Genomic DNA, 14,639 nt, shown 5'->3' with positions numbered 1-14,639 from the left:
TTCACATTGGATAAATTAATCCAGTCAGTAGGTAAAATATTGAGGTGTAAATTATATGTTACCACTGATGTTGTATTGTCACATTCCATATTTTTTCCAGTCGTACAGGTATTTCCCCTCTAACATTGAAGTCATTGAGTGGCTTGGAGCCTATTACATTGACACCCAGTTTTGTGAAAAAGCCATTCAATACTTTGAAAGAGCTTCTCTTATACAGTAAGTAACTATACTGATTTCATGTTTACTAAAATGCCTTGTGTTGGGATTTGATTTTATCCCTAGAATTAGAATCTGATAAACATATTACAGGTATTATATAAGCAAATATTAATGAACATTCATGCATTATTTCCATTTTCTTGAATGATATTCCATTTTACTTAGTCTTTATTGTGATAAGTATATTAGTCTTTTATGCAAAAATTTTTTAAAATACCTTACTTAAGGTACTTTCTTTTTCTTTTTCATATTTCAGCAAATAAGTATTATTTCATTATCAATTAGAAAATGACTGACTTGGTCCTAGGACAAGGTTTCATTTCTGAAAGAGACCTAATAGAAATAAGTTGTGTTGGTTTTAATTTATAATCGATTTACATTGTATACTAAAAATTTTAAAGTTGTCTTTAAGTTCATATCCAAATGTTTTGTACATGCTTGATTAAAAAACAACTGAAAAATTCAGGTCTGTTTTGTATTTGGCCAAATTGAATTTTAACATTAAATGTGACTTTGAATAATTTGAATGATAAAGGAATGCTTAATAATTTGATTGAGATCTGTGTGGAATTGATGTTAGACAGTTTTGTGGTTTTTTATTTTTTTAATTTAAATTCAATTAATTAACATATAGTGTATTATTGGTTTCAGAGGTAGAGGTCAGTGATTCATCAGTCTTGTATAATACCCAGTGCTCATTACATAACATGCTCTGCTTAATGTCCATCACCCAGTTACCCTATCCCTCCACCCCTCCAGCAACCCTCAGTTTATTTCCTATGATTAAGAGTTTATTATGGTTTGTCTACCTCTCTGATTTCATATTGTTTTATTTTTTCCTCTCTTCCTCTATGATCCTCTGTTTTGTTTCTTAAATTCCACATATCAGTGAGATCATATGGTAATTGTTTTTCTCTGATTAACTTATTTCGCTTAGCATAATACCCTCTAGTTCCATCCATGTTATTGCAAATAGCATGATTTCATTTCTTGATGGCTGAGTAGTATTCCATTTTACATATATATACCACATCTTCTTTATCCATTCATCTGTCAATGGACATCTGGTCTCTTTCCATAGTTTGGCTATTGTGGACATTGCTGCTATGAACATTAGGGTGCATGTGCCCCTTTGGATAACTGCATTTGTATCTTTGGGGTAAATACCCAGTAGTGCAATTGCTGGATCGTAGGATAGCTCTGTTTTCAACTTTTCCGGAACACCCATACTGTTTTCCAGAGTGGCTGCACCAGCATTCGGACCAACAGTGTAAAAGGGTTTCCCTTTCTCCACATCCTCACAAACATCTGTTTTCTGACTTGTTAATATTAGCCATTCTGATTGGTGTGAGGTGGTATCTCATTGTAGTTTTGATTTGTATTTCCCTGATGCTGAGTAATGTTGAACATTTTTTCATGTCTCTGTTGGCCATTTATATGTCTTTTTTTTATATATATATATATAGATATTTTTATTATGTTATGTTAATCACCATACATTATATCATTAGTTTTTGATGTAGTGTTCCATGATTCATTGTTTGTGTATAACACCCAGTGCTCCATGCAGTACGTGCCCTTTTTTAATGCCCATCACCATGCTAACCCATCCCCCCACCCCCCTCCCCTCTAGAACCCTCAGTTTGATTTTCAGAGTCCATAATCTCTCATGGTTCGTCTCCTCCTCTGATTCCCCCCCTTCATTCTTCCCCTCCTGCTATCTTCTTCTTCTTCTTTTTTTTTTTTAACATATAATGTATTATTTGTTTCAGAGGTACAGTTCTGTGATTCAACAGTCTTACACAATTCATAGTGCTCACCATAGCACATACCCTCCCCAATGTCTATCAGCCAGCCACCCCATCCCTCCCACCCCCCACCACTCCAGCAACCCTCAGTTTGTTTCCTGAGATTAAGAATTCCTCATATCAGTGAGGTCATATGATACATGTCTTTCTCTGATTGACTTATTTCACTCAGCATAATACCCTCCAGTTCCATCCACGTCATTGCAAATGGCAAGATTTCATTCCTTTTGATGGCTGCATAATATTCCATCATATATATATACCACATCTTCTTTATCCATTCATCTGTCGATGGATATCTGGGCTCTTTCCACAGTTTGTCTCTTGTGGACATTGCTGTTATAAACATTGGGGTGCACATACCCCTTCGGATCCCTACATTTGTATCTTTGGGGTAAATACCCAGTAGTGCAATTGCTGGATCGTATGGTAGCTCTATTTTAAACTTTTTGAGGAACCTCCATACTTTTTCCAGAGTGGCTGAACCAGCTTGCATTCCCACCAACAGTGTAGGAGGGTTCCCCTTTCTCCACATCCCTGCCAACATCTGTTGTTTCCTGACTTGTTAATTTTAACCATTCTGACTGGTGTGAGGTGGTATCTCATTGAGGTTTTGATTTGTATTTCCCTGATGCCGAGTGATGTTGAGCACTTTTTCCTGTGTCTGTTGGCCATTTGGATGTCTTCTTTGGAAAAATGTCTGTTCATGTCTTCTGCCCATTTCTTGATTGGATTATTTGTTCTTTGGGTGTTGAGTTTGATAAGTTCTTTATAGATTTTGGATACTAGCCCTTTATCTGATATGTCATTTGCAAATATCTTCTCCCATTCTGTCGGTTGTCTTGATTTTGTCGGTTGTTTCCTTTGCTGTGCAAAAGCTTTTTATCTTGATGAAGTCCCAATAGTTCATTTTTGCCTTTGTTTCCCTTGCCTTTGGAGATGTGTCTAGCAAGAAGTTCCTGCGGCCGAGGTCAAAGAGGTTGTTGCCTGTGTTCACCTCTAGGATTTTGATGGACTCCTGTCTCACATTTAGGTCTTTCATCCATTTTGAATCTATTTTTGTGTATCGTGTAAGGGAATGGTCCAGTTTCATTCTTCTGCATATGGCTGTCCAATTTTCCCAACACCATCTGTTGAAGACACCGTCTTTTTTCCATTGAATATTCTTTCCTGCTTTGTTGAAGATTAGTTTACCACAGATTTGAAGGTCCATTTTTGGGTTCTCTGTTCTGTGTGTCTGTTTTTGTGCCAGTACCATAGTGTCTTGATGATTACTGCTTTATAATAGAGCTTGAAGTCTGGCATTATGATGCCACTAGCTTTGGTTTTCTTTTTCAACATTCCTGTGGCTATTCGGGGTCTTTTCTGGTTCCATATAAATTTTAGGATTGTTTGTTCCAGCTCTGTGAAAAAAGTTGATTGTATTTTGATAGGGATTGCATTGAATGTGTAGATTGCTCTAGGTTGCATAGACATTTTAATATTTGTTCTTCCCATTCATGAACATGAAACGTTTTTCCATTTCTTTGTGTCTTCCTCTATTTCTTTCATGAGTGTTCTATAGTTTTCTGAGTACAGATCCTTTGCCTCTTTGGTTAGGTTTATATCTACTTATCTTATGGTTTTGGGGGCAATTGTAAATTGGATTGACTCCTTAAATTCTTTCTTCTGTCTCATGTTAGTGTATAGAAATGCATCTGATTTCTGTGCATTGATTTTAATCCTGCACTTTGCTGAATTCCTGTATGAGTTCTAGCAATTTTGGATTTTCCACATAGAGTATCATATCATCTGCAAAGAGTGAGAGTTTGACTTTTTCATTGCCAATTTGGATGCCTTTTATTTCTTTTTGTTGTCTGATTGCTGAGGCTAGGACTTCTGGTACTATGTTGAACAGCAGAGGTGATAGTGGACATCCGTGCCATGTTCTTGACCTTAGGGGAAAAGCTCTCAGTGGGCTTTTTGTATATGGCTTTTATGATATTGAGATATGTTCCCTCTATCCTTACACTATGAAGAGTTGTAATCATGTAAGGATACTATATTTTGTCAAATGCTTTTTCTGCATCAATTGAGAGGATCATATGGTTCTTGTCCTTTCTTTTATTTATGTAGTGTATCACATTGATTGATATGTGGATGTTGAAGCACCCTTGCAGCCCAGAAATAAATCCCAGTTGTTCATGGTGAATAATCCTTTTAATGTACTGTTGGATTATACTGGCAAGTATTTTGGTGAGAATTTTTGCATCCATGTTCATCAGGGATATTGGTCTGTAATTCTCCTTTTTGGTGGGGTTTTTGTCTGGTTTTGGGATCAAGGTAATGCTGGCCTCATAGAAAGAGTTTGGAAGTTTTCATTCCATTTGTTTTTTTGAAGCAGCTTCAGAAGAATAGGTATTAGTTTTTTAAATGTTTGGTAGAATTCCCCTGGGAAGCCATCTGGCCCTGGGCTCTTGTTGGGAGATTTTTGATGACTGCTTCAGTTTCCTTGCTGGTTATGGGTCTGTTCAGGTTTTCTGTTTCTTCCTGTTTCAGTTTTGTAGTTGATACATCTCTAGGAATGCATCCATTTCTTACAGATTGCCTAATTTGTTGGCATAAAGTTGCCCATAATATGTTCTTATAATTGTTTGTATTTCTTTGGTGTTGGTTGTGATCTCTCCTCTTTCGTTCATGATTTTATTTGGGTCATTTCTCTTTTCTTTTTGATAAGTCTGGCCAGGGGTTTATCAATCTTATTAATTCTTTTGGTTTCTTTTTCATTGATTTCTGCTCTAATCTTTATTATTTCTCTTCTCATGCTGGGTTTAGGCTTTATCTGCTGTTCTTTCTTCAGTTCCTTTGGGTGTAACGTTAGGAAGTGTTATTTGAGACCTTTCTTGTTTCTTGAGAAAGACTTGTATTGCTGTATACTTCCCTCTTAGGACGGACTTTGTTGCATCCCAAAGGTTTTGAACATTAGTGTTTTCATTTTCATTTGTTTCCATGAATTTTTTAAATTCTTCTTTAATTTCCTGGTTGACCCATTCTTTAGTAGGATGCTCTTTAGTCTCCATGTATTTGAGTACTTTCCAAATTTCCTCTTGTGATTGAATTCCAGTTTCAGAACATTATGGTCTGAAAATATTCAGGGAATGATCCCAATCTTCGCTACTTGTTGAGACCTGATTTGTGACCCCAGATGTGATCTGTTCTGGAGAATGTTCCATGTGCACTCGAGAAGAATGTGTATTCTATTGCTTTAGGAGGGAATGTTCTGAATACATCTGTGAAGTCCATCTGGTCCAGTGTGTCACTGAAAGCCCTTGTTTCCTTGTTGATCTTCTGCTTAGATGATCTGTCCATTGCAGTGAGTGGGGTGTTAAAGTCCCCTAGTATTATTGTATTATTATTGATTTATTTCTTTAATTTTGTTATTAATTGGCTTATATAATTGGCTGCTCCCATATTAGGGGCATGAATATTTGTAATTGTTAGATCTTCCTGTTGGATAGACCCTTTAAGTAGGATATAGTGTCCTTCCTCATCTCTTATTATAGTCTTTGGTTTAAAATCTAATTTGTCTGATATAAGGATTGTCAACCCAGCTTTCTTTTGATGTCCATTAGCATGATATATGGTTTTCCATCCCTTCACTTTCAATCTGGAGGTGTCTTTGGGTCTAAAATGAGTCTCTTGCAGACAGCATATCGATGGGTCTTGCTTTTTTATCCAATCTGATACCCTGTGTCTTTTGATTGGGGCGTTTAGCCCATTTACATTCAGAGTAACTATTGAAAGATATGCATTTAGTGCCATTGAATTACCTGTAAAGCGACTGTTACTTTATATTGTCTCTGTTCGTTTCTGATCTTTGTTACCTTTGGGTTCTCGCTTTGCTTAAAGGATCCTTTTTAATATTTCTTGTAGGACTGGTCTGGTGATTACACATTCTTTTAGTTTCTGTTTGTCCTGGAAGCTTTTTATCACTCCTATTTTGAATGACAACCTAGCTGGCTGCATATTTTTCTCCTTTAGCATCCTGAATATATCATGCCAGTACTTTCTGGCCTGCTAGTCTCTGTGGATAGGTCTGCTGCCAGTCGTGTAGGTTACAGACCTCTTGTCCCGAGCTGCTTTCAGGATTTTCTCCTTGTCTCTGAGATTTGCAAGTTTCACTGTCATATGTCGGGATGTTGGCCTATTTTTATTGATTTTGAGGGGGGTTCTCTGTGCCTCCTGGACTTGGATTCCTGTTTCCTTCCCCAGATTAGGAAATTCTCTGCTATAATTTGTTCCAATATACCTTCTACACTTCTCTCTCTTTCCTCTTCTTCTGGGATCCCAATTATTCTAATATTGTTTTGCTTTATAATATCACTTATCCCTTGAATTTTCCTCTGGTGATCCAGTAGTTGTTTCTCTCTCTTCTATATCACTTAATTCTCTCTTCTTCCTCCTCATTTATCCTAGCAGTTAGAGCCTCCATTTTTTATTGCATCTCATTAATAGCCTTTTTGATTTCGACTTGGTTAGATTTTAGTTCTTTTATTTCTCCAGAAAGGGATTCTCTGGTGTCTTCTATGCTTTTTTTCAAGCCCAGCTAGTATATTTATAGTCGTTATTCTGAACTCTAGTTCCAACGTCTTTCTTAGTCCATACTGATTAGGTCCCTGGCAGTACTGCCTCTTGTTCTCTTTTTTGAGGTGAGTTTTTCCATCTTGTCATTCTGTCCAGAGATGAATAGATGAACGAGAGAACAAAATATTAAAATGGCAACAACGACCCCAGAGAAATATACATTAAACAAATCAGAAGAGACCCAAAACTGAAAAAAAATTTTAAAAATTAAAAAAAAATTTAAAAGAAAGAAAAAAGAGGATATAATCAGACAAATGAACAGAATAGAGCAATACCCTGGATTCTGTGTGTGTTTTGGTCTGTTTGTTAGAAATCTAGATCCCAAAATTGTAAAGAAAGAAAAACTTACATATAGGCAAAAATAAAGTTAAATACAATGAAAGGATAGACTGTAACTGTAAAAATGAAAATTAAAAGACAAGAAAAAACAAAAGAGAAAAAAAAACAACAAAAAGGAAGGCATATAAGCAGACAGGTGAACAGAACAGAGCAATACACCATATCCTGAGTGTATTTTGGTTGGTTTGTTAGAAGAAAGTACATCTCGAAATTTTAAAGAAAGAAAAACATATATATACAAAAATAAAATTAAATACATTGAAAGGATAGAATATAACTGTAAAGATGAAAATTTAAAAGGACTTTACAGGGCGCCTGGGTGGCTCAGTTGGTTAAAGCAACTGCCTTCGGCTCAGGTCATGATCCTGGAGTCCCGGGATCGAGTCCCGCATCGGGCTCCCTGCTCGGCAGGGGGTCTGCTTCTCCCTCTGCCCTCTTCCCTCTCGTGCTCTCTGTCTCTCATTCTCTCCCTCTCAAATAAATAAATAAAATCTTTAAAAATAATAATAAATAAATAAAAGGACTTTACAAAACAAAAAAAGAAAAAAAAAGAATATGATCAGACTGGTGAATAGAACAGAGCCATACATTAGATTTTGGGTGTATTTTAGTCTGTTAGAGATAACTGCATCCCAAAATTGTAAAGAAAGAAAAACCTATATATACATAAATAAAATTAAATACAATAAGGGATAGAATATAACTGTAAAAATGAAAATTAAAAATGATTTTAAAAAGGAGTTGATAAAATAAGAAATTGGTTGAAAAAGGAAAGAAAAAAATTTAAAAATTAAACTTGAAAGACTAAAGAATCATGGGGGAAAAGCCATGAATTCCACGTACTGTATTCCCCTAGTACTGGAGTTTTGCAGTTCTCAGTGATCAGTAAAGTTGGTGTTGGCTGGATGTTCTTGCTGATCTTCTGGGGGGGGGCCTATTGCTTTGATTTTCAAGAGTCTTTGCCCCAGGAGGAATTGCACCGCCCTTGTAAAGGGGCCAGTCTAAGTAATCTCCTCTGTGTGGCTTTTGTTCCCTGAAGCTTTTCCATGCAGCTTTAGAGGATTGGATTGAAAATGGCGACCTCCCAGTCTCTAGCACTGGAGCCAAAACCTTGGGGCCCCACTCCTCAGTGTGCCCTCAGAGAAAAGCAGTCAATCACTCCTATCTCCCTGGTCTCCAGCCGCACTCCATGCTCACCCAGCCTAAGACTGAGTGTTTCTAATTCAGGCACATGACCCCATTTCAAGTCTCCAAACCCTTAAGACTCGTGCAGCACACTCACATGCTGTTCCCGGGGAGGAAGGGGCTCTCACTGTTTCTGCCGCTTGCTGGGCCCCTGCTTAGGGAGCAATCCCCTGATCATGCCGTGGTTCGTGGTTTATGGCAACCCCTAGCTGAGAGCCCACTCCTGGGCTCGCTGATTGCAGCTGGCTTCCCTGCTCTGATGCCTTGGGAGCTCTGCCACACTCAGGCACCCACAGTCTTCCTGTGACCCTGGGGATCCTGAGACCACACTGTCTCAGCAAGGGTTCCACCCCTGCTTCGCCACCTGAGTGCCTTTCAGGCAGGACGTCCCTCACCGGAGCAGACTTCTAAAAGTACTGATTTTGCATTCCACTGCTATATCACTTGCTGGTAGCTGGCTTATGAATGCTCCCTCCCCCCACAGTCTGTCTTCCCATATATCGCCTCAGATTTGCTTCTCCGCACCTCCTACCTTGCAGAAAGTGGTCGCTTTTCTATTTGTAGAGTTGCAGCTCTTCTTTTCTTTGATCTCCAATTGAGTTTGCAGGTGTTCATAATGATTTGGTAGCTATCTAGCTGAATTCCTGGGACCAGATGAAACTAAGGTCTCCTACTCCTCCACCATCTTGGACTCCTCTCCTAGACAATTTTTTAAAAAAAGATTTTATTTATTTATTTGAGAGAGAGAGAGAGAGCATGAGTGGGGGGAGGGTCAGAGGGAGAAGCACACTCCTGCTGAGCAGGGAGCCTGATGCAGGGCTCAATCCTCGGACTCTGGGATCATGACCTGAGCTGAAGGCAGACTCTTAATTGACTGAGCCACCCAGGCACCCCTAGATAATTAGTTTTTATATTAGCTTCACTAGCTAACATCATAAAATTTAATCTCTTAAGTCATATAAATACTTTGAAAATTATAAAACTAATCACCAACACTAGGGGATAGTTTTTAGTTGAATCATATACTTGAGACTAAGCTACAAAAGTGATACATTCTAACTTTTTATTACACTTAATACTGACTCTAGCCTTAGCCCATTAGCTCATATAACACCCTTCCTACTTTGAGACTATCTACCACTGGCCCATCCTTGACTCCTATTTGTGAATGTTATATGTTGACCTCATAGCCATTCTCTTACCTTGTCTAGTTCATGTTCTTTCTCTCTATGCCATCAGTAGTCTAGTTTCACAAATTTAACCTCCCTAACTCCTCTGCAGTTCAGCCACCTAGATCTTGTTTGATTCTGATTATCACCCAGCACATTTATACCAATAAAATCTCATTAATATCCACCTGTCTGAACATAACCTCCTCTCTTTCAAACTTCCATACAACCTACTTTCCATTATGCCTTTCTTTGGTAAGACCTCCAGTCTCTTGACCTTCCTTTCTCTTGCATTCTCAGTGTCTCCTGGCTTTAGTTCTGAGCCTGTCCTTTCTAGGCTGCTTAAATGATCACATCTGTTTCCTTTCTTGTTTACTTCGTTACTTTTTCTCTCTTACTTTGCTGCCCCATCTGTCCCAGTACATTTCAGTTCATGGGTTAATCCAACCATTTATTACATTCTATTCCATTCATACACAGCCTCAGAAGCACAGCTGGACATAACTTATGTAACCAGATGGGTTGATGCCATAAAAATTTGTATTTTGTGAACACTGCTCATCAGTCTTAAAAGTCCCTGACTAACTGCCCTTTCTGTGTTCCTCACAGATCTCCTCAGTCTCTCTACCTATTTTAAACTTAAATTTCCCAGAAAATAGAGAAGTCTTTTCTAGGAACTCCCTTAATATCCCCCTCTCCCTGCTTTCCTGTACATTTACTTTCTATTCCCACCTGTTTTTACTTCCATCTATGTGACAGAGACATTCAGTATGCATGTGGACATTTATTTTCCTGAGAATTTAATTTCTGTACCATACATCTAATTTCCACTTTTTCTCTCTTTTTTTTAATATGCTAAATCTTAATTTGTCAGGTGAATTTTCCCTCTACAGTAAAAATGTAAGCGCTCTGGAGGCAGTGGAGAGGTGTTGGTTCTTGTGTCACATGGTTCTTACATATTCCAGAGTAGTTGGCATATAGTTGAATTAAGCTACATTACCTATCACTGGTATTCCTTTACTGTAGAAACTCCTCACTTTGCTGTATTTCTTAGATGTTTATGGTTCTTAGTAATCTGGTATTTTTGGTAATTGTGTTAAGCCTATACTATTGGTTCCTGTTTTCCTTTATCCCTAAATCATGTCTTAAAGCATCAAGAAATCTTAGTCATAACTGGTCCATTTAACGTAATATCATTATTAGAGAATTTCATGCATTAGAAATTGTTTCTTAATATTGATCATGATTATTATAAATATGGGATGCAATCAAGCAGACCAATATACACATATAGGGGTTCCAGAGGGAGAAGAGAGAAAGAAAAACGTGCAGAGAGACTCAAGAAACAGTGACTGAAACTTCCAGAATTTGAGGAGACACACGGATCTACAAATCCAATAAACTCAATGAATTTAAAGTAGGAAAAACCCGGGCGCCTGGGTGGCTCAGTTGGTTAAGCGACTGCTTTCGGCTCAGGTCATGATCCTGGAGTCCTGGGATCGAGTCCCACATCGGGCTCTCTGCTCGGCAGGGAGCCTGCTTCTCCCTCTGACCCTCCCCCCTCTCATGTGCTCTCTCTCTCTCATTCTCTCTGTCTCAAATAAATAAATAAAATCTTTAAAAAAAAAAAAAATAAAGTAGGAAAAACCCAAAGAGACCCACATCAAGACACATTATAATAAAACTTCCAAAAGACAAAGACTCTTGAAAGCAACAAGAAAAAAGTTCCTCATAATGTACAAGGGATCCTCAGTAAGATTATCAGATTTCTCAGAAATCTTGGAGGCCAAAAAACAGTAGGATGGTATGAAGTCCTAAAATAAAAAACTGTCAATCAAGAAGTCTATATCTAGCAAAACTATCCTTCCGGAATGAAGGGAGGGGTAGATGGCAGCAAAGTAAGAGGGCTAAGCTTGCCTCATTCTGTGAATACAACTAGATAACTAAAATTATCCTAAATACCCCAGAAATCAACCTGAAGACTGGCAGAACACACTCCACAATTGAAGGTAGTGACGAGGCCACACTGAAGAAGGTAAGAAGTATAGAGATGTGGTTTAGGGGAGAAGTGGATTCTGGCTGCTGTGGAGGGGAGGGAATCATGGTTGCAGAAAAGGGCAAGAAAGGAGCACATAGGAATGCACAAGAGGAACATTTCCCCATAGGCATTGGCTTTGAAAGTGAGAGGGGCTGAATTTCATGAGTTCTTGCAACCCAAGCGGCTTAAAACCTGAAGTTTTAAGTGTCAGAGGGATGGACTGCTCTTGGAGAGAAGGCAGGGAAACAACCCAAGGACATACAGTGTGAAAACAGTGATCTGAAGAGTACCTGAGGCACACAGTAGGGAGATTATTTGCCTTCTCAGAGCATGTCCCCATAAGGCAGCATTCACGGAGAGGCCTCTCTAGGAAAAAAGGAGCTGGCCAGTGACATTTCCCTCCCTTCAGTATAAGCATAGGACTTCCTGCAGGAAGCAGCATAGCACTGACACTGGCTACCTAACTTGTTTACACTAAGCCCCACCCCTTGGTGCTCTGGTGGAAATGCCCTTCTAAGTTAGGTTTTCCTACCTGCCAGCATGGCAGGCTCCTCCCCAAGAAAACCAGCACAAACCCATGCCCACACCACGTCTCCTGACCAGAGTTTTGCAGGGCCTCGGTTCTGGTGAAGGTGGTGTCAGGTCTTATATCACAAGCAGACAAGAACACACCTAGTTGAAACTCACCCACATTCAGGCCAGGGACCAAACACTGCCCACAGTAGGCAAGGTGAGCCTCTGCAGATGACTAGCTTGAAGGATAGAGCAGCCAGAGCACACGTAGTACTCACTGGAGACTTTCCCTGAAGAATCAGGCCCTGGGCACTACATGAACTCTTCTTCATAAGGTCATAATGTTCAGGAGCAGGAGACATAACTGGCTTTTCTTTTTTTTTTTTAAAGATTTTATTTATTTATTTTAGAATGGGAGACAGAGAGCATGAGAGGGAGGAGGGTCAGAGGGAGAAGCAGACTCCCTGCCGAGCAGGGAGCCCGATGCGGGACTCGATCCGGGGACTCCAGGATCATGACCTGAGCCGAAGGCAGTCGCTTAACCAACTGAGCCAGCCAGGCGCCCCCATAACTGGCTTTTCTAACACACAGAAGCACACAGAGACTTAGAAAAAATGAGAAGACAGGAATTACCCCAAATGAAAGAACAAGATAAGGCCACAGAGATCTAAGTGAAACAGATTAAGTAACATGCCTGATGGAGAATGTAAAGCAGTGATCAAAAGGATACTCACTGGACTTGAGAAAAGAATAAAAGACATCAGTGAGACCCTTACCATAGAGATGAAAGAGTTAGAAAAGAATCAGAGATGAAGAGTGCAATAAATAAGATTAGAAACACGTTTCATGCAATGAACAGCAGGCTGGAAGAAGCAGAGGAACAAATTAGTGACCTAGAAGACAAAGTAACGGAAAACAATGAAGCTGAACAAAAAAAAGAATTATGCAAAATTAGAATAGACTTAGGGAACTTAGTGACCCCATCAGACATAATAGCATTCATATTATGAGAATCCCAAAGAAGAAGAGAGAGAAAAGGGGGCAGAAATTTTATATTTTATAATAGCTGAAAACTTCCCTAATATGGGGAAGGAAACATACCCAGATTCAGGAGGCACAGAGAATCCCCATCAAAATCAGCAAAAGCAGATCCACACCAAGACATATTTTAATTAAACTGGCAAAATATAGTGATAAGGAGAAATCTTAAAAGCATCAAGACAAAAGAGGACAGTTACTTATAAGAACATCTATAAGACTATCAGCAGATTTTTTTATCAGGAACTCTCCAAGCCAGAAGGGAGTGGAATGATATTTTCAAAATGCTGAATGGGAAAAATCTGCAGCCAAGAATACTCTGTCCAGCAAGGCTAACATTCAAAATAGAAGGAGAAATAGTCTCACAGACAAAAATTAAAGAAGTTCATGATCATTAAACTGGCCCTGCAAGAAATACTAAAGGGGACTCTGTGAATGGAAAAGAAAGACCAAAAGTGACAGTATGAAGGTAGGAAACACAAAAGCAGTAAAAATGAATATTTCTATAAGAAATCAGTCAAGAAATTCACAAAATAGAAGGATGTAAAATATGACACCGTATACCTAAAACATTCAAGGAGAGATTTAAAGAATGGGTTGAAACTTAACCATCAGCTTTATATAGAATACTATATGCAGAAGATGCTATATACAAACCTAATGATAACCACAAATCAAAACTACTAATAAGTATGGAAAGAATAAAGAGAAAGAAATCCAAATATATTACTAAAGAAAACCAGTAAACCATGAAAAAAAAGATAAGATCAGATAAAATCTCCAGAAACAACTACAAAACAAGTAATAAAATAGCAATAAATGCTCCAAAAGACATAGGGTGTTAGGATGGTTAAAACAAAACAAAACAGAACAAACAAGACCCCTCTATATGCTGCCTACAAGAGACTCATTTTAGACCTAAAGACACCTGTAGATTGAAAGTGAGGGAATAGAGAAACATCTATCATGCAAATGGATGTCAAAAGAAAGCCAGAGTAGCAATGCTTGTATCAGACAAACTAGACTTTAAAACAAAGACTAAAAAGAGACAAAGAAGAACACTATATAATAATAAAGGGGACAGTCCAAAAGAAGATATAATGATTGTTTAAATATTTATGCACCCAACATGGGAGCACCCAAATACATAAAGCAATAACAAACATAAAGGAACTAATCAGTAATAATACAATAACAGTAGGGGACTTTAACAACCCACTTATGGACAGATTATCTAAACAAAAAATCAACAAGGAAACAATGGCTTCGCATTACACTCTGGAATAGATGGATTTAACAGATATATTTGGAACATTCCATCCTAAAACAGCAGAATACACATTCTTTTCAAGTGCACAGAGAACATTCTCCAAAATAAATTACATATTAGGCCACAATACAGGCCTCAACCAATTCAAGAAAATTGAAGTCCTATCATGCACCTTTTCTGACCACAAAACTATGAAATTAGAAGTCAACCACAAGAAAAACTCTGGAAAGACCACAAATACATGGAGGTTAAATAACATGCTACTAAGCAACGAATGGGTCAAAAGGACATAAAAGAAGAAATTAAAAAGCACATGCAAAGAAATGAAAATGAAAACACGAGGGTCCAAAACCTTTCCGGATAAAGCAAAAGTGGTTCTAAGACAGAAGTATATAGCAATACACGCCTACCTCAAGAAGCAAGAAAAAATCTCAAAC

At 38.3% G+C, this 14,639-nt stretch overlaps 1 protein-coding gene across 7 annotated transcripts in view; it reads left to right on the top strand.

The window, feature by feature from the left end:
- The window catches only part of IFT88 (intraflagellar transport 88), a 142,422-nt gene that overhangs the window by 76,785 nt on the left and 50,998 nt on the right, over positions 1–14,639 (top strand). For all 7 annotated transcript variants that reach the window (XM_021678219.1, XM_044913227.1, XM_044913226.1 and 4 more), the window contains one exon: positions 101–216. In XM_021678219.1, the coding sequence (XP_021533894.1) occupies positions 101–216 (116 nt within the window). The remainder of the gene's footprint in view (positions 1–100; positions 217–14,639) is intronic.

This window comes from Neomonachus schauinslandi, chromosome 3 (assembly GCF_002201575.2).
Source record: "Neomonachus schauinslandi chromosome 3, ASM220157v2, whole genome shotgun sequence".
Classification (NCBI taxonomy): Eukaryota; Metazoa; Chordata; class Mammalia; order Carnivora; family Phocidae; genus Neomonachus; species Neomonachus schauinslandi.
The sequence above is the reverse complement of the archived record's forward strand: the minus strand, read 5'-3'. Positions and strand labels throughout refer to the sequence as shown.